Source organism: Melospiza melodia, chromosome 3 (assembly GCF_035770615.1).
Source record: "Melospiza melodia melodia isolate bMelMel2 chromosome 3, bMelMel2.pri, whole genome shotgun sequence".
Lineage (NCBI taxonomy): Eukaryota > Metazoa > Chordata > Aves > Passeriformes > Passerellidae > Melospiza > Melospiza melodia.
Window position 1 is genome coordinate 14,154,614 of NC_086196.1, and position 26,954 is coordinate 14,181,567.

General features: G+C 43.2%; 1 protein-coding gene across 1 annotated transcript; it reads left to right on the forward strand.

Annotated features, from left to right (window-relative positions):
• The first annotated feature begins 3,934 nt into the window (after positions 1-3,934).
• Positions 3,935-23,771, forward strand: TRIB2 (tribbles pseudokinase 2). Its single transcript, XM_063150853.1, has 3 exons — positions 3,935-4,334; positions 8,329-8,621; positions 21,424-23,771. Exons 1-3 carry the CDS (start codon positions 4,065-4,067, stop codon positions 21,890-21,892), a joined length of 1,032 nt encoding a protein of 343 aa, XP_063006923.1. The 5' UTR covers positions 3,935-4,064; the 3' UTR covers positions 21,893-23,771.
• Positions 23,772-26,954: the final 3,183 nt, after the last annotated feature.

Sequence of the window (26,954 nt, forward strand, 5' to 3'; positions counted from 1 at the left end):
TGTGTCTTCAGAAAGATCATGGGGAGATATGATAGTTTTCTCATATGCCAATCTGCTGGCTACTTCTTTGGTAGTACCACTGATTCACTAACTGTTTAATCATACATATGCAGAAAATTTCTCTCATTCAATTGGATGAGAAAATACAACGAAACTACAAACACAATTTACTTCAAACTGGTGTTTCTAAATGTCGTGAACGTGACATTTAAACCTGGACCAGCCAATGGCATCCCTTTAGCCCTGACATTCTGACTGATGTGTTTCAAGTCACATCTCTCCCATTTAGTTAAGCACGACAGCTATGGGAGACTGGATGCAGTCAGGCAAAGCCTCAATGCTGACTTGGTTTTCAGACTTTGATCTGACTTTTATAATCTCATTCATTTTCCCATCTCACATGTTATATGTTGATTTTCCTCTACAACTTCAGCTGACACAGACTAAAACAATGGGCATAGAATTATGGACACCTAATGTCTCTATGAGGCAGATAAAGGGGTTTGCTCATTTAGAGCTTACTACTTTAACATTGGACTGAAATGGCAGTATCTTCATTGACATAATTGAGAGCAAAAGCAAAATTTACAAAGTATTAGGTCTAGGGAGGGATCCCATAGCAAAGGGAGTGAAATAATTAAAATATTCTGAAAGAGTAAAACTCATTTGATGGATAGGTAACTGTGTCATTACACACTGTACGTATCCTTCTGTGCCTTAGAATGTAGATTTAATTCAGAACTCAAAATTTATAATCTCTTCATTCCAAACTTGAATGGATATGGAATCCCTTTTTCAGAGGTAAATCCCAATTCTGATAAAAATCAGGAATTTCCAACCAGAGGCTTAGGATGAATTAGACTTTTCACCCCTTTCTCCTTTCACCCCTTTCTCCTGTTGGCCTTGGAGGCTCTGGATAGCCTTTCCAGAGTTGCTAGGGACTGTGGCTCCAGCTGATGCTGGGTAACTAAGAAAGTTAAACAGAAAACATTTATTTACAGAACAAAGGTTGATGCAAGAGCCTAGGTCTTTGTCATAGTCAGAAGGAGTATGCAGGAGGAGAGGAAGGGAGAAATTGTGTAAAAAGCCATCTACTAAGAAAAGAATGTTTGATTTGGATCACAGGATGTGATACTGGAGAATGTATTGCATAACTTTATGGCTTGTCCTTATTTGCAATGATTCAGTATCCGGCACTGCTCATCTCATTTCTAAAAATGGTATTGAAAAGTTACAAACTATTCAGAGGTGATGGGAATAAGTGAGGAAAGGCAGGAAAAGCACCTTTTCATTTTTACAGCAAATAGCAAACACTGAGTCTGCAGGTCGTCCTAGGGGTTGCTGCAGATCACTGCATCTGTGCCCTTCCTCACTACCCAAGTGACATTCACCAGGTTAAATCTCTGCTGCCAGAAGCTCGTCTGCTCCATGCCAAATTTAAAATCATGACAACCCTTTTCTGTGGTATTTATCTTATAAACTCTAAAACAGGGCACTTACAGCTCCTAGTGACAAGACACGAGGCAGGTGCAATGCTCTAGAGAGGCATTTCCAAAGCCTCCCCTGTCAAGACTGGAGTCTGACTGCAGCATCCCTAGCCCCTTTGGAGCCCTATTCAGAGCTTGTTTCTCTGCCTCAAAGCAGGCACCTCTGGGACTGACTCCTCCATTGGTTACTTCATTATTGTCATACTCCTTTCTACCCCTTGAAAACAGGTATCACCCAAATTCGTAGGTGTTCACCCCAAAACAACCCTTCTCCCATTTTCTGATCTTCCCCTGTGCTGATGGGGGAAAGAACACACAAGACACAGACAGTCCCTTGGCATTGTCCTGCAAAGGCTGCAGCTCCAGGACAGAGCTGTGCTCTCCTCACAGACCTATTTTCTTCTTACTGTTAGCTTGTATATTTATTTTTCCCCCTTTTTGGGGGGCAGGAGGGGACTGGGGGAAGAGGTTTGAGCATTTGGTTTGGTTTGGGCTTTTTTTGGTCGTTGTTTCAGAGAAAATCACCAACATCCAGACAAAAACTAGGGAGGCTATCAGGCTCATTAGGAGTTCAGGGAACTGCTCATCAAATTTCAATATATAGCTAAACTCCTGTTATTCAAACAAAAGGGGACGGATTTTAAAAAAAGACAAAAAAAGTAAAAAAAAAAACAAACCAAAACAACAACAAAAAACCCAAACAAAAATAACAAAAGAAACCCCCAAAACAAAACAAAAAACACCAAACCGACAGCCCGCAGTGGTGCTGGGCGGAGACAGACCGACCTCATTCATGGCTTTCTCTGTGAAAAGGTTTACGTTTTCCCCCGCTCTTCCCTTCCCCCGCACTCCCTCCTCCCCTCCGTTTTAATTTTGGGACGGATTAAGACAAGTCTGGAGTCGGTGGAACTCCTCCCACCCGGCAGCACCAGGGTACAAGCGCCAGTGCTCCCTTAAGTATGCGGGGCCCCGCGCTGCCCGGAAAATAGCGATTGCTTCATTGAGAAAAAGCTCGGCCAGCACATGAGATACCGCATCAGCCCCCGCGCCCGGCAGCGCAGCGGACTCTGCTTTTAGGGCAGCATAAGCCACTACCACCATTATTGTTATTATTTTATTTGATATTAAAATTAGTACCACCATCTCGACCCCAGCCGCAAGGGCAACCCCTGGAAAGGCTGGACCTGGCGGAGCTCTGTCAGCGGGGGAGCCGCGGTCAGCATCCCACCGCTGTACAGCGCTGCTCGCACTGGTGGACACACCGGGATACACCGGGATACACCGGGATACACCGGGATACACGGGCACAGCCCCGGGGCCCCGAGCCGGCCGGCGGGCCGCCCCCGAGCGCCCGCAGGGCTGCGGAAGGACGTCTCACCTTGTTTACCCCGAGCGCGGCGGCGCGGGGGGGCTGCGGGGCGGGCCGGGGCGGGGCGGCCGGGGCGGGGCGCGGCGGGGCCGGGCCGGGCCGGGCCGGGGCGGGCGGCGGCGGCGGGGCAGTCGGGCTGCGCGCTGGGCACCGTGCGGGCGTGCGGCGGCCGGCAGCGAGCACGGAGGCAGCCAGCGTCCCCGCCACGTAAGTAGTTACTGATACGCCGGGGGGAGACGGTGCCTCGGTGGAGGGGAGCGGCGCGGCTACCCTCTGCTCCCCATGTTCTATCCCCAAGAGGAAAAAAAAAAAAAAAATCCATCAAACAAAATTTGCTCTCTGCATTTTTTTTTTGAGCGATTCTATTTAATTGTCCCTTATGGCCTTTCGCTTATCGCCCTCCCAGCCCCTGCAGTAAAGAACTCGGGCCCTTCTCGCCGCGCCGGTTTTTCTTTTCTTTGTGCGTGAACTCCATTGAAGGCGGCGAAGGCAGCGAGCCCCCGCTCACAATTCCGCTGTGCAGGGGGAGCGTGGGAGCGCTCTCTCTTCTCCGGTTGCACTTTTTGTTCTGTCGCGACAACGACAGCCCGTTCCTTTCCGCCAGCGCGGAGCGCTGCGCGCTGCCCCGCGCCCCGCCGCGCTCCCGCGGTGCCGGTGCGGCTCCCCCGGGCCGCCCGCCGCGGTCCCGCTCCTTTGTCGGCCCAAGTTAAATGCTCCCTCGCTGTTTCGCGGGGCATTCTCGGAGCGCCCCGGGCGCTAGCGGCGAGGCTCCCGCGCCATCTACAGCCGAGCCGCGGCAGCGCGGCGCTGCCGGGCCGTAGGGGAGCGGAAGGACGGTCCCGCTGCGCACACCGCGTTGCCGACCTTTTGTTGCCGCCCGCGCTGCGCGCCCCGCGGGAGCGGCGGCCGCCCAGCCCCGGCCGCGCCGCCGCCCGCCCCTCGGCTCCGCGGGCCCGGGCGCCGCTGCCCCGCCGCCGCCGCGCTGCTCCGCGCCGCTGCGCGCCCGGCCGGCGGCGGGAACAAAGGGCCGCGGGCTGAGCGCTCTCTCCCTGTGCCCAGGACGCGGCGCTGAGGCTGGTCGCCCGCCGCCGCCGCGCTCCCGCTCCCGCCCCCCCCGCCACACAAAGGCAGCCGCAGCTGGACGGGCGAGGGACCGCGCTCCACGCCAGGGCTCCGGTGCAGCGTCTCGGCTGGTCTTCTCCATACTCATGAACATACAAAGGTCAACCCCTATCACGATAGCACGATATGGGAGACCGCGGAATAAAACCCAGGATTTTGAAGAGCTCTCGTCCATACGGTCCATCGAGCCAAGCCAGAGTTTTAGCCCGAATCTAGGCTCGCCGAGCCCGCCGGAGACCCCGAACTTGTCGCATTGCGTTTCTTGCATCGGGAAATACTTATTGTTGGAGCCTCTCGAGGGAGACCACGTTTTCCGAGCCGTACATCTGCACAGCGGCGAGGAGCTGGTTTGCAAGGTAATGCCTCTCCTTGTTCTCCCCCTCCCCCGGTTCTCCCCCGTCGCGCCCGGGTTTCCCGTGTCTCGCAGGAGGGCGAGCATGGCCGTGTACCTCGTTTATTGAAGAGTGGAGAAACAAAAGGCAGGGAGACGGGATTGTAGGCGAATCCTGTAACTTTTCCCTCTCTCCAGACAATGGCCACGTTATAGCGGTGGCCCGGAGCCAGGTCTGCCTTCTATTGGCAGGGGGATATTTTTCTGGAAAGAGCCGTTCTTGAAGTAGGTTTTAACGTGAGTTCAGACCAGGAGAAAGCCTCATCTTCCACACACTCACTTTTCAAAATGGAGTAGGGAATCCCCAGCTAATTTTAAGGTGTTGGGACCTGCTGACTTCCTCGATTTTTACTGCCCCCAGTTCTGTGCTTTGGCTACGGAAGAGGATGGAGAAGCGGGGGGCCCGGGGGCAGATTGCCATCGGCTTTATCTTAAAAGTGATTTAAAAAAAAGAAGAACCGCATCTAATTAATCAGCCTGAGCTCCCTCACGGTGGAGGTTGTTTGCAAACAGCATCCTCCCCCACTGCCCAACTGAGCAAGAATAAAACCTGCACACCTACGGTTTTTAGAAGTGCAGACAGAATAGCTATCCCACTCTTTGTAGCCTGCCGGCTTTTCTCTGCCTCCTCCCAATTTGCTCCTACTATTAAAAGGTGAGCTGTGGGAAAAAGAAATCCGCATGCGTGCACATCTGTGGAGGGGTGTTTTTCTCCTTTTGAGCTGAGGGAATATTATCCTTTGTTCCTAAATTGTGGTTCTTATTGTCTGTAACGAGACAGACTTATGTCCAGCAAACTGAAACAGTACCCATTTGCTATGTAGTTTTTATAACTACATAGCAAATTGCAACCTTGCAGCACATGCTGCAGTGTTTGTATTATTCCCAAAACACGGAATTAATGCCATTTGGCAAATTTCTAGATGGAAAAGTAGATGTATTATAGCTTACTAGTATTCCAGGGATTAATAATAGTATTGCTCACTGTTTCATACTTTCTCATACTTGATTCATAAAAAGTTATGGACTAGGCTGTAGCAGAGAAGTGAAAATAATTGCTCCTCCTTGCTATTTGTGAAGATTGGAGTTCAGAGGGCAATTTAAATATGCTTACTGATTGAGTTATAAAACCTGATGAAACCTGGGACTTCATGTGATTATTTAGGGGAAAAAAGGCCCATGGCTTTGCTAAGAACTAATATTGCTTGCTGAACTGGATGCTTTGTTACCAAACTGAAATAGGACATGAGAATTTCGAGAATGAAAGCCCAGCTCGACGCAGTAGTACAGTGCTGCACTCTAGGACATTGGCATGTTTTCCTGAAATAAACAGGTCTCTCACAAAGCTGCTGCTCTGCATGAAATTCTAGGTGAACTTGCATGGCGAGTAGTGAAGCGGGGGCTCTGCGCTTCTTTGTTTCTTGTTTGCTTTGCAGGATTAGGGCACTGTTGATAACAGTATGAGCAGTAGAACTGCAGCTCACAAAGACTGGGCCGTTATTTGTTTTCCCTTCTATTTAAGCTGTATGTTTTTGAGCTGATCCTGACATTTGAATAGTATCAGTTTTTCCATATGTGCGAGGCACTACTAGCTGTGCTCCAAAAATACGATCTTAGCCTGGCTTGCCTAGTTTCTGAGGGTGCAGTTGTCATTCCTGAACTCGGCTTAATTTAATGTGTGCTTTAAAATGCCTGCAGTGTCATGACAACTATTTGTCAAGTAGCCTTCCGGCAAAGAGAGGTGCTCTCTGGTATCTTACTGAAGATGCTCTCAGAGATTGCTTGCAGAAGCGCTGGCTCTAACAGACACATACTGATGATTCTCAAGATTCATTTGGCTGCACCCACCGGCTGTACCGATGCCGTTATTTGCTTCAAGGCTCTGTGGCATCCAAACAATGGTAACTTCTCACTTCTAATTCCCAGCGAGACCTAAATCAAACTGCAGCTTATTGGACATTTGCTGAATTGAGGCCAGGGATCTTAGAAGCTGGCATACAAAGAAGCCCTTTATAGAAGGTATTTGACACTGTAGCAGTATGATAGTGCTTCCTATCTACCCCCCCCCCCCCGTTCAAACACAGTACTGGTACATAACCAGAGCTACTTATTTAACATAGTCTGAGAACCACAAAATGTAACTAATTTACATTATGATAATCTGGTTTAGGAGAGAATTCTGGAATGATGTCTTTTCGCATGAGAGTTTGAGCCACATGAATATTCCTGCTTAAATTTTATTTTATAGCAGCTGCTTTGTAGAAGAGCATTCACTTATAACGTAGTAGTTACGAGTTTTGAGATCCAAATGTCAATGAATTCTCCTCTGGAATGAATTGCACACCAGGGATTTTAGCAACACCCCCTCCCCGCCCTGGTTCTGCTTCCCTGGTGCACCATGTCACCAGAATGCCTCGGTGCTAATCCTCCCCCCGTAAAATGTGCTGGCTCTGTTTGGCAGTCTGCCTTTAAGGTTGTTTTTCCCTATGCCGGGGTAAGGCAGCGCAGGTATGAGGTGACAGGAAAATGAGGTCTGTGAGGAGGGGGTGTCCCAGTTTCTTGGGGCTTGAGTCCTCCTCTGTGGAAGGAGTTTATTAGGATTGTGCTCTGAAGCATTAAAGGATGCAGGTTTTGGAGCCTCAGGTAAATTTTGATTGAACTGTGTCTTTCTCACTCAATTTTTAAAGGCTTTTAAAGCTTTAGAGAGAACAGGAAGATATTTGCTTCTCAGAGAGGGTACAAATACCCACTATCAGAACACAAATGCTATAATACAGAAAGGTAAAAAATAATTGCAGTTTAAAACAGTGGTTAGAGGACTAGACCAGTTCTTCATTTTTATATTTCGTTCGAAGGACACATGAATACCTTTAGTTCCTTTTACTAAAGTAACAAAACACTCACGAGTAAGTTAATATTAATTGAATTTTTATGCTGGTGGAAATGCTAATACTTGCTTTGCAGTCCTCTGCAGCAAGTATAATTAAAAATAAAAATCACTCCTATCAGTACTTTGCTCAGTCTCTTTTAGTACACTGACTTCTGTTATTCTCAATGAAGTCTTTCATTTTCTTGTAATGTGGTCTTTTCTCAATTGACTCAAATACTGATTCATTCGTCATCACTAGATTATAGTAACTTTTTATATTTGGGTTTCCCAGCAGCTTTTTTAGTTCTTACAGCTCATTCATAAGATCAGTGATAACATACTTAGTAGTAAAGGGACACTTCGCTTTTAATGGAGCACTTGATTGAAATGCAGAGAGTTCAGGGTGGTTTTGTCTTTGCCTTTTGAAGGGTGTTTGTCTGTGCTCCAACAGGCAGAGCTATTTCCCGGGTTGTCCTTCTGATCTTATAAACAGCCATTGTGGAACTGATACTTGGAAAGTGAAAGTGACTTTGCTCTTTTTCAGACATGAAAGAAAGGCAGGAAGTAAATAGGAATAGCAATAGATGATACTTTAAGCCTGAAAATCCTTAAGGCTTTAATGGGTTAATAAAATCAAAAGAGCCAGGCATGTGTATCAGGGTGGATTTAATGTGACAGCTTCTCTCAATACAAAGCTACTGGCTGTATTTTTTATGAGTTTATTTGGATGGAAAATTGAAAAGAAACATGCTTCCTTCTGAATACTGCCCTTATACATCTCTGGTCTTTACAGCTTAATTTAGGTTGCATTCTGGATTTGATCAGGTGTTAGCTAATGTAACTGTGCTTGCTACCATTTTTGAAGACTAGCCTTTCCTGTCAAGGTTACGTGTCTTCTGTGTGGGGTTGTGCAGTCTGCTTTGTCTTGTCCTCAGTGCTGCGAGTTTGTGACATCCTGTTTACATTGGTGCAGCTTTCAGCAGTGACATAAATTGTACTTAGGGATGGTTCTGTTAGCAGAATCAGATTTACCATGACTTCACTGTCCTTCTTGTCACTAACCCTGGCTTTACTGTCATTGTTCCTGCAGGTGTTTGATATTGGCTGCTACCAGGAGTTATTAGCACCATGTTTTTGTCTGCCTGCGCATAAAAATATCAACCAAATTACTGAAATAATTCTTGGGGAGACAAAAGCATATGTGTTCTTTGAAAGGAGCTATGGGGACATGCATTCATTTGTTCGTACCTGCAAGAAGCTGAAAGAAGAGGAGGCAGCCAAACTCTTCTATCAAATAGCTTCTGCTGTTGCACACTGCCATGATGGTGGACTGGTACTGCGGGATCTCAAGCTGCGGAAATTTATTTTTAAGGATGAAGAAAGGTAAGTCTCCCTCATTATACCTGAGGTCAGGTAGTTGGAGGTGCAGGATATTGTAGCCTTTGTTTGTAGTACACTTTATTTTCCTCTGCAACCTGATTGTGGGATGGATGTGCCATTTTACCTTCTGGCTTAGGTTTTGGAGTAAAGTATAGAGAGCTCTTTGCATCCTGCACCTCCACCTAGAGGAGTTTCCTCATTCCTATTGGGAGACATCCATCTGAAAAGGTGTAAGAGCTGCACTATTATAAAGGCTGCTGGTGTTAAAAGAGGATGTTAAAGAGGACTGGGGACTGAAATGGCTCGTTCCAGTGAGGAGGTGTGAAGAGGAAGAGCAGTCAAGTGTTCTGTAGGACTGTTCTGAGGACATCTTGTTTTCCATGCTCAGAGGATCTGGAGGCTGCTTGTAAGAGTATTATGTAGTCACTAATCATAGTAAGACTGAAACTGCCTTGCACTGGGGGTGCTTGTTTGTAGTACCAGCTGTTGTAGTACTTGGGGAACTACTGTTTTGGTTTTTTTTAGTAAAGAAAAAACCTCCTCCCTAGACACCCTCCTGTGTAAATGATTTGGGGAAGGAGTATGGGAAGACAGGGGAAGAAATAGCCCTGGATGCTCTGGGTATATTGTTGAAGTGCTCTTTCTCATGTGGAGCAATAGCTGTACTGTTGTGGAAATTTCCTATCTCTTTCCTTGTGTTTACCAGTCTTCTTTGTCTTGAGTGATGAATTTATTTGCAACTTCCACATAAGGTATCAGAGCAATCAATACTGTCAGAATAATGTCAGGCTTTCATAGAGTGATTAAATTGGAAGATAACCATTAAAAAAACCCCAAACATCTAAATGGGAACAGAACCTGCCTTTGTGCTTCTTCTGGTTTTGGTAGACAATGGGGGAGATGTTTTACCTTTTTAATTGAATGATAAAAATTGTCTGAAAACTTGTTCAAACTGCTGCAGAGTGAAATGGATGTTCTAGAGAGCTTTGTTAAAAATAACCAGTGCATATGGGGGAATTACAAGCAACAGCCAAATTCTCTAAGTTCTCCACAGGCTCAGGAAGTTGGTGATCTAAAAATTAGAAAAAACTAATACACAATTCATTCAGGAAAGAAAAGTTCCTGGTCTTAAAATAAAAATGACATAATAAAGATGACAATCTATCCCATTTAAATATTCTCTACTTTCATTTTATTGCAAGCTGAGTTTTGCAAAATAGGCTTCTCCTTTTAATCTATTTACAGACTAAAAAATAATATATATTTTCACTTCTTAATTCAGTTCAGATGATTGTCTGCGAAGCATTTTCCTACTGCAGCCCCAAGGTCTGATTCCTCATCTTTTTCAAATAAAAAAAAAGCATGAAATTAAATGAGCTTAATGTCCATTCATAGAGAAATGCAGAGCAGGTAGATATAAACTGCACTTCCACAACTTTTACTCCCAGCTTAATAACTAAGCATCATTCTAGAACCTCTGATGAAGATAAGGAAACTTGTTCAAAGTAGTTGAGGGGTTGTTCTCTGTTGTAGCTGATAACATCCTAATGTTTAAGTGGATTTTTTTTTTTCCTGGGGATGTATGTAAACATGTGTGGTTTTGCATGAAGAACAGAACTTGGAGGAGCTCTTCCAAGGGAAGGCAGCATGATCTCAGAGCAGTGCAGTGGGAGCAGACACAGGCCTGTGCTGGATGCTCTTGAACTCCTACCCTGCTGCTTACTAGGAACGGTCAGCATAGGAGGCACAGGGCCAAATCCTTCAGCCACCCAAGAAAAGTGGTGTGTACTGTAATAGCAGTGCTGGCTTTTATGAATGTTTTTAGCTTAGCTGTTGTTTGCAAAATGACACTGTTGCTCAGTTTTGAGCATTGTCTTCTAATTATACAATAATTCACTTTAAAGGTCAAATAGGACTTGCTGGTTATTTTTAAGATAATCATAATGCGGTTTTCTTCTGGATGTAATGTTGGCTTGTAAGTAGGAAGGTATTGTAATCCTTTCTCTGCTAAATAAACAGAGATGAAATAATGTGAGATAGAAATAGAACCAAACAGCAGTGACTGCCTTTTTTCACATCCTCTGATCATCATACTGTAATCAGTCATCACTTTCAGTCTCCTGCTATATTTAGAAATGAAAAATCTTCCTGGTCCTCCTGAGTTCACAGAGGTGTTGGTGTGTTGCTTGCATCCCTCTGAGCTCCCATGTGTCTGAGGCTGCTGCTGAGGATTCCTGTGTGCTGAGCAGTCCTCGAGGAGCTGCCTGGCAGATGGGTGCTGCACCATCCCTTGCTCTCTGGTGCTCATAATGAACCAGAGAGGGAGAGAAGAGATAAAAATGATGTTTTGAGAAATGTGTGTGAACTCTGCTGCTGTGTGTCACCTGCTCTTCAGTGAAGCTCTTTCTTAGCAGTTCTTTTCCTATTTCTTCAAGGCTGTTTTTCTGCAGTTCATTTTAAGTACCTACCACTTTGGAACTTCCTCTTCCTGAAGACTTTCATGGCTTTAATTTTGGTAGAAGAAAAGATGTGAAATCCAGCAGGCAGGCAACACATGAATGGAAAACTTGGTGCTTTTATTTTTTTTTTTTAAGTAAGATGCTTGTCTGCTGTTGGCTGAGAGCTGCCAGACTGGAGGAGCCAGAGGGAATGTGAATGTTATATGGAAGTAGTTCCATTTGTCTAAAAAAGAAAATCAATTTTGAAGCATTTCTTAGTACATCATCTTTCATTGATCCTAATGAGATCCTGGTAGTTCAATAGAAAAACAGAGCTCCTGAAGTTTTGCAGGTGGTGCATACAGTGTTAAAACTCTTCTACCCCATCCCCATTATCTAAATTACAGCTGGCATTTGCAAAGATTTGGGCTCCTGATCTAGCAGCACCAAGAGTGCTCTTAGCTTCAACTTGATGTCCCCACTAAAAATGTGTGTTATTTGGATGTTGCAAATCACAGTGCCTTGGGATGTTTCTAATGAGCTGGGAGATAAGAAGGTGGAATAAAGTATTGTTGTAGGCTGGTAGCACTGAGCATTCTGTAGGGGTCCTAATTATACTAGAGGTGTTCTCCTTAATGTGGTAAATCCATGAGAGACTCAGATCATGTCTTACACTATCGCATGTGTGTAAGTACATTAGCACTTAAAATGAAACTCAGAATTCCACCGTGGAAACAAACAAAATAAATGGTCTGTGTTTCAAGGTAATTTATAGTTTCTTTAAATCCTGAACTGTAGGAAATTTGAAGATAGGGTGAATTGCATTCTAGAAAAATGATATGTGCTGTTGCTACATGGGTTTTTTGTTTTTTATAAAAAGAAGTGCAATTGTGTTTTTTAGGGGGAGGTGTCTGTAGATCCCTTGGTAAAGTGAAATAGCCAGTCTTGTAGTATTGAAATTTCAGAGTTAAACTCCATAAACCTGCAGCTGATGTTGATGAAGCAGAAGTTCTAAGACATTACAGCATGGCTGGAAATGTTTTGTAAGACTGGGTTAGCAAGCAGCAGCACATCTATTAAATTATTGTAGTGGCTTCCAGAACACTGAATATATGGAAAACAACACTGACTTGCCATGCTGAGTCTCAACAGACTTTCTAAAGTGCCTCTAAGGTACTTCAAAAACTGTGTCCTTACACTTCAGAATGAAAATTGAATCCAAAACAGTGAATGACCTATGATAAAACCTGTGTTCTTGTATGTTTTTTCCTTCCATCCGTGTTATTAAAATTTTTGTCCTGGGTATGAAGCCAGGTTGATATTAATGTTGTGAGGCTCTTGCGTTTGAGTATTTTATCTGTGTTTGTGTCATGGTATTTACCATTTTCTATGCACAGCCTGACCTCATGGTAGGCCCTTGGGCAGAACTGTGCCCTTCTCCTAGCTGGTGTCCCATAATGATGTTGCAGAACAGGCAGTTTTTTTTGGGTTGTGCTGAATAGTGCCATGCACAGTATATAGCTAATAAAGCAGTTCATCAGTCTGATACATAGCAGATGCTTTGAGAAAGAGCCATCTGAAAGATCTCAGAATTAAATGAAGCGTTTCTGTGTTGGTTGTTTCAATGGTTTGCTTAATACAAGAACATTTCTGCTGTCAGGGAATTATTAATTTCTTTAGTGTGTTTTTAAGCCTTTAATTATATTAAAATATTAGCTGTCGTAATATTTGAAGCTTAAAGACCTTGTACATTCATCATACTTGTTGAAGGAAAAATTAAAATAATTTTGGTATTTAGATATTGTAATTTTCCTCTATTCTTTGAGTAAATATGAGGCAGGTGGGATTCAATAAAAATAAACAAGATTTGACACTTTTTGCTCTATGCCAGGGGAATGCAGCCAGTACAATACACTAATTTTGAAAGCCTGTGCTAGCATAACATATTTACTTGGCGCTCTTAGAATAATTTTTCCTCTTTAATTTCTCAGCTTTGAATGGATGATGCTTTAACATGACCTAGTTATGTTGTTTCCAATCCTCATGATACAAACCTGATCCCACAAAAAATACAAATGTATATACCAAACTTTTTGCATGTAGACCTTTTATTTTTCTTATAGTTAGTAGTAAGCTTTTCTCCCCAGCATTTGTTAGAGTATAATGTGGTCAGCAGCTTTTTCATCAATGTGTTAGAATTTGCTGTTACCCTTACAATTCGGTAGAGAACATGTAAGTTAATGCTTTCCCTAAGTCCTAGAGAGTCCTAAAGTGGAAGAAAATCAAACAAAATGGGAGTGCTGTTTAAATACCTGAAGATTTAGAAATAAAAACAGTCTTCATCTGTTTTGTTATTTAAGCACTTTGCTGTTATTTAAACACTTTGCATTACCCTGAATGGGGCCACAGGACCAAAGAGCACAAGTTCTTCAATAGTGGAGACTCACAGGTCAGATTTCACACCAGAAATTATTATTCTTGGAATATGGAGGAAGGCGAATTTCTTAATGGACAGCAAATCCGCTGTGAGGCTTAGGGTAGCAGATGAAGTGGTTGCACAACTGTTTTCCACAGAAGGGTTTGTGTCCCCATTGCCTTTATGTGGTTTGGTTACTAAGTCTGTTCTCACCCTGTTCCTGGGAGCAGCACTGATGTGTTTGGTGCCCTTCCCAGCAGGAGGGAAGAGGGAGGCTGTCTGCAGGTGGTGAACATCACAGCCACCCTGCGAAGTGCATAAATCTCCCCCTGAGGGCATAGATAGTCATACAGGTTAATTGCTGTGCCAGAGGTTATAAATTAATGCAAAAGCTGAGAAGGAAGATTTGGCTGCTGTCTGGCCCTGGGATGATGATGGGAACTCAGATGGAGCTTGAGTCAGCTCAAGGCCTTTCAGTGAGACCAGGAGTGTCAAGGGGCTTTGCTGTTGCAGCCAGCACTGGAGTTTGCAGCAGGTTTTACCCCTGGAGTGTCATTTAAGCACTTTGCACTATGTAGATCATAGTAGGGCCTTGTCTTCTTCACTCTCCCTGTTCAGGCAGGATGCTGTGGTGTGTGTTGGCTGTCATGTCAGTCAGGGGTGGTGCCTCTCCTGAGATGCCCATCCTGGGATTGATCTCTCTGACAAAAGGTGCTCTGTAGCCCCTGGAGTAGATGTGTCTCAGGACATCTCAAATTCAGTTAAATAGCTGGTCCTTTTAAAGACTTGAAAACCTCCATCCTTAGACTTGCTGCAAAATGGTCCATTTTGAGTTATGAGTGGAGACTGAGGGTATCTGGATGTCTGTGCTGGGGGTGAGTGAGGAGGAGAGGCAGGAGCCCAACTAGTCACAGCTGCAGTGCATGGTCAGAGGGAAATTCTTCTGCTGCCTTCTCTTAATTGTTCTTATTATCACACTTGGAGATTACTTCAGGCTTGGGAGGGAGAGAAAAGGTGGAGATTGAAAAGAGGAGCCAACCTGGGGCATATTTAGTCTTGAGCACCTGCTTTTTTGGTAGATGTGTATTGCTTGGAGACAGGATTGCAGACATCTAAGCAAAAGGTTTTCAGTAAGGTTGTGATATAATGGCATGGCCTTAGAGATGTTGAGCACCCATTGTAGGCTCAGAAAGTGCAGGGCTGTTTTCACAACATGCAGTTGTGTTAAAAAAAAATTGTGGTCTTCTTTCCCTGTGGAGCTTCATCATGCATTGTATCAAAAGACCTAGAAAAGATGGGAAACACAGCATATGGTTGACAGCACAGCCTTTTAAAATTCTGATCTTCAGTGTGATCTACAAGATAAAAGTGAGGTGATGAAGTAGCTGCCCTGGCTCAGATTCTTACAGAAGAATGGATTGCTCAGGGTATTATTGTAACCGAGCTCCTCTGTGGAAGGGTCTGCAGGATTTCACAGCCTGCACCCCAACACAAGCATCACTACCTACCAACTCTCTGGGGAGTATCTTTTGTCTTTAGGCAATAAGGGCATGGGAGAAACAAAGTATATGGCGTACAGGACAGGCTGTTCCCAGCAATCCTGTTTGAGTGTTGTAAAACTGAGGTCTTTGGGGCACCAGTCCTTCCTGGAGGTGAGCCAGAGCATTTGTAAATGGAATTCTGTAGGGAAAAAACCCAGATCAGCTTAAAACAAGTTAAAAGCTCTAAGTTGTTGGGTACTGCATGTCAGGGGGGTGCAGGCAGGGCTGACTGTGCTGTTAGCATCCCTGCAGAGGAAGGGTGGGGGAGATGTAATTTTTAGAGGCTTCCTCATTGTGCGGAAGTACCAGTGAAGGAATCTTCCCTTAGGAACTAGGTTCATCCTGTAAACCTGTGCTGCCTGAAAGTCCCAGTTGTCTTTTGAAACATATCCTTGAGCCTGTTTCATTATGCAAGAGACTGTCTAACAGCCTTTGTGCAGAGTTTGTTTTTTTTTCTTCTCTGAAATTGTGTAGGACGTTGTGTGGTGAATGCCCATGCTCTGTGCTATTAAAAATTGGAAAGGGATCTGTTGGTGAAAGGAGCAGGATTTAAATGGATGGCATAACATTTCCCCCTGCTCCTGTGTGCCCCTCTGCCCCCAAGGAGATTGGGTAGTTGTGAGTTCAGAACCAGTCTTTTCACCAGAGCTGCAAATCATCTGCCGGGGCTTCCATTACCGCCTTCCCTGTCTCACTGGCTCCCTGATGAAGAATGCCTACTTCTGCATTATTTAGGAGAGATTCCCTTGGTTAAAAAAAAATAAAAATCGATTAGCAAAAGATAACTGCTTCCCATGTTGAGCTTCCCTTTTTTTTTTTTTTTTTTTTCCTCCTTGTGACTCTAATTGCATGCATGCTCTTCTCATCATTATGATGAGGTGTGGGCAACTGGCCTCGATTAAATGACCTGTAAATTATTGGCCACCTAGGAGCAATCCCTGGTCCACTGGGCAGTCAATGGCTTGAATGCCTCTACCTAGGGAAAGGCTCTCCTGGTCTCAGTCAGAATAATATTGAAATATGAGATAACGTTTCTTGGGTGGTTTCAGCTTTTTACCCTTGGAGGAATATTGTGAAGCACCTTTAGAAATTGCCATTTTATATTTACCTGCAATTGTATGAAAAAAATAGTCATTCATATGGCAATGATGTTTGTTTCCTGATCTCCAGTGTCTGCTGCATTGAATCTGTAAATCTGGACCTTTTAATTTTACCCAGCCTAAGTAGCAATTGGATGGTGTATCTGGCATGTCCGGAGCAGGATGGCTCCTTCAGTCTCTTCCAAAAGCAGCTGATTTGGCTGTCATATGGGGAATGTTGCTGTGCAAAAATTGTGGGCCCAGTCTGCAGTTAGTGTTCCCAAAATGGGAAGGTTGGCTCAGCTGTTGCTCAGGTATTACTTCTCATACAGATGGCTTTGGGGACAGACTAGAGGCAACTGCTTTCATTGATTCAGGTGCAGGCTCCTTTACTACTGACTGCTTATTCACTGCATGAAGATATTTTCTTCTGAAACACTCAGACTATCAGTTGTTGTCTCTGCTTTAAATGTTAAAGATTTTTTTTTTCTCCTGCCTTATGAGTTTAGAGCCCTCTGAATAATTCAACTGATTTTGGTATGGAAATTGTTTGCTTTTGGAGAGCAAGTGTGAATGTTGGATTCTTACGCCCTTGTTTCAGTGTCAAAAGGCAGGATAGCAATTTGCTGGTAGTCCAAAAACTCTGCAAGGAAGAGTAATGTGAATCTGTTGGAAAAAATGTGTGGGATGTGCAGCAAAGGCAGAGGTGAGTGCTCCAAAGGTTGCATTGGAGAACCTTCTGGAAGACAATTGATTATGTTTTGTTACATTACTGAAGAGGAAAGTCTGAATGCAAGTCAAGTAATGAATGGCATATTGATAAGAAACTCAGAGTGGTATTGTTTTTCATGGGTTTCCCTGACGGTTTCTATGGGGACAAAGACGCATTTCCCGTCCGAGTGCTGCTGCTGCCCTCTGATTGCACTTCTGTGGTTTCATTCACCAGTAATGGGAAAGCATTCATAGGCAGAATAGCTTCCCCTTTTTAAATAGCCATGATTCAGGGTTGTATTTTTTTTTTTTTTTTAATGCATTAAACTAATGCAGTGTTTTATCAATGATCTGATAGATGCATAATGCTCTTTTTCCAAGTGCTTATTCGGGGTCTGCATTAAAACTTGAAATTATGTATTGTAATTACGTAAGCCTTGGCAAAACTCTTTGTTGTCCTGCAGTAAAGTGATTCTCATCCGGCTGGGGCAGTAGCTTACATTTGAACTTTAGGGATTAATTTTGTTGCAACTGTTTGTCAAGCTCAAATGCTGGTGCTTTTGGAGAACTTTTTTCTCTTCTGGGGATCCTTTGTGAGAATCCTTTTTCTCTTGTGGGCACTGATGTGAGTTAATTATTTAGAGAATGAGAGGTTTTTAGAGAACTGTTTTTATTTGTCCTTTTTCCTCTCTGTGATGGGAGGCACTTCAAAGTTGACTGTGATTTCACACCTTCATGTTTGTTTTTTTTCTGTCCTTTGCCTTAACAAATGTCAAATTTTGGGTTGTCCAGTTAATCTGCAGTTGGATGCACTCCCCACCCTTTTCTGTGGAGGTTCTGTGTTCTCAGAATCGACTTGTAGTTTTCAGGGTCTGTTTGTTGTTGTTGGCTTTTATTCCTGTTCATGGCTATTTGATTTCAGTGCTTTCTGAGAGAGGCATGTGGGGGAGAGAGATTGCTTCTCATTCAGCATTCTGCATTTCTCTGTATTTAGACTTTGACTCCCCTTTTTCTCATTCCCTTCCATACTCCCTGCCTGATTTCCCCTCCCAAAAGCAACCCAAAAACTAAACCCTAAACATCACTGGATTGCAGAAAGCAGAGGTCTTTAAGCCAATGCTTGAAATGCAGTGTAAAGGAAGGCCAGCAGAAACTGGAAGCTGTTTCTCATAGAGATGGGGTACTGTGCACTGGGAAATAGCAGCTTCTGAGCCAGGCTGCTGCTTTTTGATTGCCTGAAAAGATGTGGAATGACTGTCAAAAGGGGACTGAGGGTTGCTGTGTACACACACCTGTGCAGTAGCCAGTGGTAGCACTGCACAGACCATGTTCCATCTGTGAGCTGAGGTGGGTGAGGTCTGTCAGTCACTGAAAATGGGCTGCAGTTGGTCTGCCCAGCCCCAGTCCTGCCTGGTGGTGAGGGGTGCTGGCAGAACCACCCTGTGAGCTCTTTCTATTGCCAGCTATGTCAAGTCAGATGGCCCTTCCCATCCCCGTGCTCTCCTTGCTGTACGGGTGGAAAGTCTGTGTTGTCATCTAGTGCAAAGACACCAGACTTCACAAATGAAACTGGGAACACCTGGGCTGTGCCTGGGTGTACCTGGGAGAGGAGGAAGCCATGCTGAGGCCATGCAGCTGGCAGTGTGTGCTCAGGGGATGCAGGCCCTGCAGTCTGCCAGGGGAATGCATGCCCGGTGCTGCAGGAGCACTGCCTGCTTGCAGAGGAGCCATTTCACCACTTGCACCTTGCACCCAAGGGAGTCTCTGGCTCAGGGTTTGGGGCTGACCAGGAGGAAGAGGACTGAAGGTTGTGTTTTTGTTTAATTTGGGACCTTTGTTTCCTCAAAGCCTGTCGGCTCAGCAGGATGAAAAACCAGGCTTGAGTGTTTTCATTTGCCCACAGCTTACAGAGGAGCAGGCAGATAAGGGCCAGCTGTTGTTCCATTTGCTTGCTTAAACAAAACCCGCTGTTTTGTGTGGAGGCTGCAGCACCTTGCAAGGAAAGCAAGATGGGGATATGGCTTTTGTGTGCTGCTTCTCTTTTATTATCAAGAAACTATTTCTTCTCTTGGAAAAAAATAGGAGTTTCTGACACACCTTGCAGTCTGTTCTCTGTGGTTTTGTACTGTGTCCGTTGTAGGAAATGAGAGATTAGGGAATGCCAATAATTTTATGTAATATAAAAGCTTCTTATTGAACTGTTTTTCTAAAGTCTTTGGCAACTCTCAGAAATGTAAAATAGGATAGGAAAGTAAACAACATTTCCCTGTGTTGTTGACACTGGGATGACAGGCGAGTGTGTGTGGGGGTGAATTCCCTCCTGGAAGTTGTTTATAAATAGCCTGCTCTGCCCCACTCCCTGTGTGTGTGTTCTGCTTCTGTTAGTTAGCAGGAGTGAGTCGATGCTTTCCTGTCTGGCAGTTCAGTGACTTAATGCATGTTTGAGTATCTGGCCCCACTGTTTTATTGCTACACATGCTTTTCTGTGGAAAAACTGAGGTGGGCAATGCAAATGGAACCACAACTCATGTCCCTGCCTTCCCTTTCATTTCCTCTTCTCTGTTCTCTGCCCTCTTTGGCATGTTCTTTCCCTCCGGGTATTTCTCCTTGCTTCTCTTCCTACGCTGTGCAGGTGCAGGAATGTGTCAAAGCTGAGCACTATGAAAGGACTCTCCTCAAGTCACTCTCCTGTTGTGGACCCTCTGCTGTGTAGAGAGGGAAATTTCTGTGGTCTTGGTAATTGTAGTTAAGCTTTTCCTTGCAGCCCACTTCCTGTGTGGTGCATTGCTGCTGTAAAGTATTGTTTGAGTGCTAATGAGGGGGTTGTCCAAGGCCAGAAGTACTGTTAGGATGGCAGTGGTAATTAATGAGGAAGCAGGTGTATTGAGCAATGCCCATCAGCATTGAACTGGAGGAGCAAACACTGGCCTGTTTCAGGAGAGAAGGAGCTGCCCTGACACACTGTGCTTGGGAGCCAGGTATTTGGAATTCTATATTTATGACTTCCTCATTTGAGGCATGTTGCCAGAGGGGCTTTCACCTCTGCTAGTAAACGTACTTAGCTGTTGAAAAGGTCCAAGTGTCATGAAAGTTTATGGCACAGTTGCCTCTGGAGTACTCAGTGGAGTGAAATGCTCTTCTGTTGGTTCAAAAAAGATAGGGCTGAGCTGCCCTGGAACTAAGTCTAAGCCAAAGCTGGCCCAGATGTCTTTCGCAGCTCAAGCTCAATCGGTGTTGTCTTCAGTAAACATTTAAGAAACAAGGCTCTCCTTGTCTATTTTAATGCCTGTTAAATTACGTGGTTTAGTCAAGAGACGCAGGTTCTGCCTTCTGGGATGAAATCCAGTCCCCGCCTGTGAATGTCTGTGGTATGAGAGCAGGGCCGTGACACAGGGCTACGAGTGATGGCAACAGACCTGTGGGGTTCAGGGATGAGGGCACTAAAACTCAAAGTTGAGTTATGACCCCGAATTGTTGAAAGGAAAATCTGCAGTACTGCTAGGTCACTCTGCCATCCCAAGGCACTGGACAAGCCCTGTTGCATTGTAGTGACTGTTCTCTAAACCACCCTTTGCTGAGAACTAGTCTGAAGGGTACTTGGTAATCCTTTGGATGCATCCAACAGGGACAGATTTTTAAATATAGATAAAAAGCCTAGCAGTGAGAATTGAAGGAAAGGTTATGTTCAGCTAGTGCTATGACAAGCAGCTCTGCATCCTTTTTTTTTCTGCTCCTGTGTGATATCCATAAGGGAAGAAAATTCTCTTGCAGAGAGAATTACTGCAGCACAATGACAAGTTCACAGTGCTTTGCAGGCAGCAGGAGTTTGCAGTCTAGATAAGGCTGTCCTGTCATCTCTGCAAGTCCTTTGCCAGCTTCTCTGTTCATTCCAGTGCAAGGAGCTCCTCTGGCTCAGCTGGGTAGATAAGCTTGCTGTTAATCTTGGACTTCAGTTCACCTGATCTCCCTTTGCCAAAAATTCTATTTGGGAAGACTGGAATTTGTTAGAAGTGCTGTTTCTTAATTTCTCTTAAAATTACTGGGGTAAAGGAAAATGTTGGCTGGTCAGAGGGATCATTTAGGGTCAGAGTGACCATTTTATTGCTGTTAAACCTCGTGGAATTACAGGTGTACAGAGTGGCTTTGCCAGCATGAAGGTGTCAAATTAACCTTGTGTAGTTAGGACTGGGTGTGAATCCTACACGGGTAGGTTAGAGTGCATCCAGCTCAGAAAAGATCTTGAGGTTTATGTGCCCTTTCGGAAATCATGTCTATGTGAAATTAACCAAAAGCATGAATATGGCAGTTCCTATTCTCTTTTTAAGAGAACTTATTAATGAGTTATTAAATTTATTAATGAGTTTACTGGAAATTGAAATCCTCTAGCTGTATGTGTGGCAGTATTCCCTATATGTGTCTAATACCTCTAACCAGTATGGAAGAGACAATATCAATTTATCTGTAGCAACTGCTGTGAGTGGGATTTTAGACTGATGCGCTTCTGCAATTGTCAAATTTTGTAGAGTATGACTATTATAACCATACAATTGCAACAGTCAATTGTGTTTGATGTTTGCTTACCTTGATAGTATTGTGTTTTGTTTTTTCCCCCCCCCACAGGACTAGAGTGAAATTGGAAAGCCTAGAAGATGCTTATATTTTAAGAGGAAATGATGACTCTCTTTCTGATAAGCATGGATGCCCAGCCTATGTGAGTCCAGAGATCTTGAACACAAATGGCAGCTACTCTGGCAAAGCAGCGGACGTGTGGAGTCTAGGTGTCATGCTTTATACCATGCTGGTTGGACGCTATCCTTTCCATGACATTGAGCCTAGTTCCCTCTTCAGCAAGATCCGCCGTGGGCAGTTTAACATTCCAGAAACTCTATCCCCTAAGGCAAAATGCCTCATACGTAGCATACTGCGTCGAGAGCCATCAGAAAGGCTGACTTCACAGGAAATTCTGGACCATCCATGGTTTTCTACAGATTTTAATGTATCGAATTCAGGATATGGTGCTAAGGAAGTATCAGATCAGCTGGTGCCTGATGTCAACATGGAAGAAGACTTGGACCCATTCTTTAACTGAGCACAAAGACTTGGTGTTCAGAAGGTACACAACCTGGAGATGGACACATGAAGGAGCCCTTCCTGACCGCGTTCAATCACATCCTGCATCAGCCTAGCTTGGTAGCAAAAGACACTCAGAGGTCCTCGGATTGAGAAGGAACCTCCACAAGGAGCTAATATAACAAATGTAGCATGGGGACAGATTGGGGGGGCGGGGGGAGCTTGCTATCAGGTTAGATTGATTTGGAGGAGAAAAGGCAGCATGGAGCAATTGTAGCTTCACCTTTTTGGAGCCAAGGAGACTGCACATGCCAATTCTGGTGCAGCTGTATCACTCCTGTTTCTGTTCTATTAAAAACAGTGGTAACTCACAACAATTAGAAACTTTTTTGCCTCAGCTCACATCTTGGCATCGCACTGTTAGATATTCAACTTCAGCCATTATTCAGGGAAAATACAATTGGCTAACTTTTTTAATCAGATGTCTAATAATTAATGGGATTAATACAAGAAAAAAATTAGGTGCACAAAGATGGACATGAAAAGTGGGTGCTAAAAAAAAGCAAAATTTCAGTTCATGTCTCTTGATAGCTATTTTCAAGTCATTTCTTCTAAATAAACTACTTAATATTCTTGTCAGGAAATGACATTTTAATGCGTTGTTCCCTTAAGGGGAAGTAACTGTCATTTAACAGGCTGTTCTGTTTTGTGTCAAATGGTTTGTTGCAGGAAGCTATTATAACTCGAACTTTCAACTGCATTACTGCTATAATAGGAGAAAAAAAGAATAAAACTGTATAATTTTTTTTAAAAGATATGAGATACTGGCTTCCACATCTGCCATGCTGCACGTATATGACTAGCGAGGGCAGAAAGCCCTTAACGGTGTCTTCATCTGAGAACCAATCTCTTCTTTACTGACTAGCCCACGTGTAAATAGAGGGCTCTTTATATTGAGGAAGAGTATTGTGGGTTTTTTCTTTGAATTCCTTTAAACTTGGGAAAAGAATTGTTTGATTTTCATTTTTGTTTATGTCCAGACTAAGAAATAAGAGGGTATTAATAAGCTGAACATTTATATTACAGATATTCCTCTTGAAACATACACAGTAATATGCACCTTTTGTATTGTCAAGACTTATTCTATTTATTGAAGAAAATGTCACAGTAGTGATGTATTAAGCCAGTACTTCAATTACGGGTTGACTTGGGATGACATGTTACATGCTGTAGTTAACACACTTCTTTTCTGTTCAGGTATTTCTGTCCCTAAATAACTTTTTATTTAGCTTCTTTTTTTTTTTTTTCTAGATAGCTTTATTTGATTTAGACTGGCAAATGTTTTTATTACTGCTTTTATATTGCTGTATGATATTGAAATCTCTTGGCATAAATATTTGTGTTTCCAGTACCTCAGTTGTTCTGATATTACTGCCTGTATACGTTTTGTGAAGTGGTCATGTTTTTTGGGTAGGTACATGTGGACTCTGTAGTATGTAAATGTTACTTGAATTTGTGCTTAATTATAGTATGTGGCATGTGCGTACAGCTACTTGGCATTTGACGTATGGATGCTATTTGCCTGCCTTGCAGGAAAGTTATGGTCCCACTCTCAAGAGGATGTTTCACAGTTCTTTATCAAGAGACAAAGCTAGCTGCAGCTGACCTGCCTTGGTTCTATTTTGGTAACTAAGAATATAAAGGAGTAATGTTTTTACACTCTGAAGATGGTGCTGTGTCAAGAAGGACTTTTTTTTTATTTTATAAGTACCTTATAGGAGGAAAGATTGGTGATGTGCATGGTGGGGTTTTACTGCCTCTGGTGCTTTGTCATGTATTTGGTTTAATGTTTTTGTCCTAATCTCTTCAATAAATAAAATTGTGCATATTTAACTAAAGTTCAGTGGTGAACAGTGTTCTTACTGAATATCTGAGGTGCTGCAAAAGTTTGCTCTGTTAGGATCATTCAGCTGATAATTTTTGTGATGCTGACAGGCTCTTGCCTAGTCCAGTGAGCTGAGAAAACTTAGCATTTATATTTATTTACAAGGTAACACTGTAAACCTTTTCATCAAAAATTTTACCATTTGCTATAAATAAAACTGGCTTTTATTTTCTCTTTTGGCTTGTCCCTGCATCTTACGAAACCCATTTACCTTGTTCAAGAAGGATATTGAAATGTGGTGAGAGCTTTGGTGCTGGGAGACCCTTCGATGAAGAGAGATACCAAAATGGAGTGAGCTGGTATTTGCACTTTCCAAAATCCTGGGGCAATGTGCATCTTGCATTTGCACCTTGATTCCAGAAAGAATGGTTCTGAATTAGCATCTCCTAATCTAATGTCTTCTATTTAAGGCCAGCTTCTGTTTGTCATTCACCTTAATAATTAACAGATGCAGGTAGTGACATATATAAGAGCATATGTAGGGTAATAAGATGCTTTGAGAATGTGAGGCAGAATAGATGAATCCTGGTCTCTTAAGAAAAGACAGTTTGGACTGGGCTTTGGTTTAACAGCCACACTGCAGGCTGTTTTCAGCACCTCTGTAATTTCAAAAAGCTGTAGGTGGTTGACAGTCACCCCTAAAGAAACCCCCCAGCCTCAAAACTGCCCATTGCAAAATAAAGATTATTGCACTAAAACTGCTAGCACAGGGTTTATTGTCAGCCTAGCTAACTTGGAACTACATGATTTTTTCCTAGGTAATTCTTGGCATGTGTTTCAGTTGGTAAATTGAGAACTAGAACTCGATTATAGCACTCACAGAAATGTTATTAACATGTAGAAACACTTGAAGATCAGTTTTTAAATGATCTGTATGCCTGCAGCAAAGTTGAATTTCTTGAAATTCTTTCAAATCAAACTCCCACAATAAATGTGCTTTATAGAAAAAAACCAGATTGTAATCAGTCATAGAGAGAAGGGGAGCACTGAGGATTTCCCTCTCCCCCACTAAAACTTATGTGAACAGCTTCTGTTCTGTTTGGGTGGAAGTAGTTAGACCTTATTTTCCAGCAACCTGCACGCTTGCTTTTTCACTGCCAGTAATTATACGAAAAATGCAGCTGACTAATGATTGCTCGTTTGCAGTGAATTTTTTATTTGAGGATAAAGCTGCAGAGGAATCCTTTGGCAGCTGAAGTCAGTTTTATAAAATGCTGAAGGGGTGTCTTTTTTTTGGAGCTTCCTTGTTCTTAAAGCTAAACCCAAGAGGGGAATTTGTGATTCTGATTTCCGTCTCCTTTTGTTATTTCTGCTTCACGGGCACTGCTAGTTGAGTACACAGGTATAGTGCTGCTTGCTGCAGAAATGCTTGAGACAGCTTTCTTAAGAAGTGCTGTTCCACCCTCAGTTTGGGTAGCAACTGCAGTGGGATTTGGGATTTTGCTGAGCAGATTGTCACACAGTTTTAGCTGCGTCTCAGTCCTGGGGAAAAGGGATGATCATCTCACAAATGTGCAGGGTGAAAAGCCATGTCTACAAACAAAACCATTTCACAGAATATGACCCCATGGCAGACTTTGGAATCCCTCCAGCCCTTCCTTGTCTACCCTTCCCAAATGTAAAAAAAAGAAAAAAGTTGTACTTCTCTTTTACTACAATACATGTATTCTGTCAGTGCAGCACTCTGTGCGATCCCAAGCTACAGTCTTTTCTTCAGGACTGCACAAACAAGAGACAATTATTCCTTTGGCACCATGATGTCATATAACCTGATCCCTTAGTCTTGCTGAGGTGTGCATGTGTTATGGAGATAAACAAGTCAATTAAAAATGCATTCTCTTGTAGCTGAAATAACCTTGGTAAACTTGTGTTTCTGGAAAGAAAAAAATAAACTGAAAAAAGCCCAGCCCAAGACTATTGAATCCCAACTCTGCTTTCCTGGCAATTGGAGAGGAAGGGCATGAAACTTGATGCCAAGGAAAAATTAAGAAGGGAAAAAAAATAATACTCTTCATCCTGAAATGATTGTGTTGAAATTTGGAAATGTATGAGTGAGCTCTGTGACTAATACCATAATGAATACCAAAAGAATTAGTAATAATCAGTTCTTTATTCTTTAAGTCTTGGCTAAGATTTCTATGAAAAACTTGCTAATTTAATAAGTGACAGTCCAGCTAACAACTTAACTAGCTTGTAAGTTTCCTATTCTTTCAGTAGAAGCAAATGTTTAAAATTGGTAACACGATGAGACAAGTTGAAATCAAAGTGTAAGTAAAGTGGGGTATAAATGACCTCTAATATGGTAAAATTCCCCTGGAACGGGAGAAACTGCTGAGGAAAATTTCTAAAGAAAACCAAAACAAGAAACCAAAAAACCCCTTAAATCAGGGCAGTTCTGCCACTGATTTTTGTATTTCCCAACGTTCTTGACAGTTGCATTCTTGGTACCGGTTTCTGTGCCTCCATTTTGGCTTTTCTGACATGTGAATTAAATTGCTATTAGTGTGAAATTTCGATCCTCTAGAAATGCCTTGCCAGAGGCCTCTATACAAGTTTGAAACTCTAGGCTGTATTTAACTTGTAAATTTTTATGTAGATTGGTGGGTGTATGCAAATATGTGGGGAAATACATTTACAGTGATGGTAGTGTAAATTCTGAGAAATTAATTTGATATTATTTGCACTGATGTAAATGAGTGGAATCCATTTCTTAAGGTCCTCACTACTATGCTGAGAGGTGTCATTTATACTATGCTGAGAGGTGTCATTTATTATTTATATAAGGTAATTTAAATTTGTTTAGATTCCTCTTAAAAACTGGCTGAGTACAGGAGTGGATCCCATTGTTCTTATTCTCCTGCCTCCTTCACCCAGCATCTGTAGCCAGCAGGGCAAAAGGAAATAATCTTGGCATGGCAGCTTGTGCAAAGCAGTAGGTTAGTTGCTGCTCTGCTTCTTTCTGCTCAGGAGGTTAAAGCCTTGCTTGCAAAGCTGGTGCTGACATCATTCCAAGCACACAAAAAGCTGACGTCAGTTGCACAGTCTATGGCAAGGTGTTTATCTCCATCTGATTAGGCTGGCAAAATGTGTACTGGGAAAGCAGCACACAAAGAAAGAAAATATTTGTCCCTGCTTC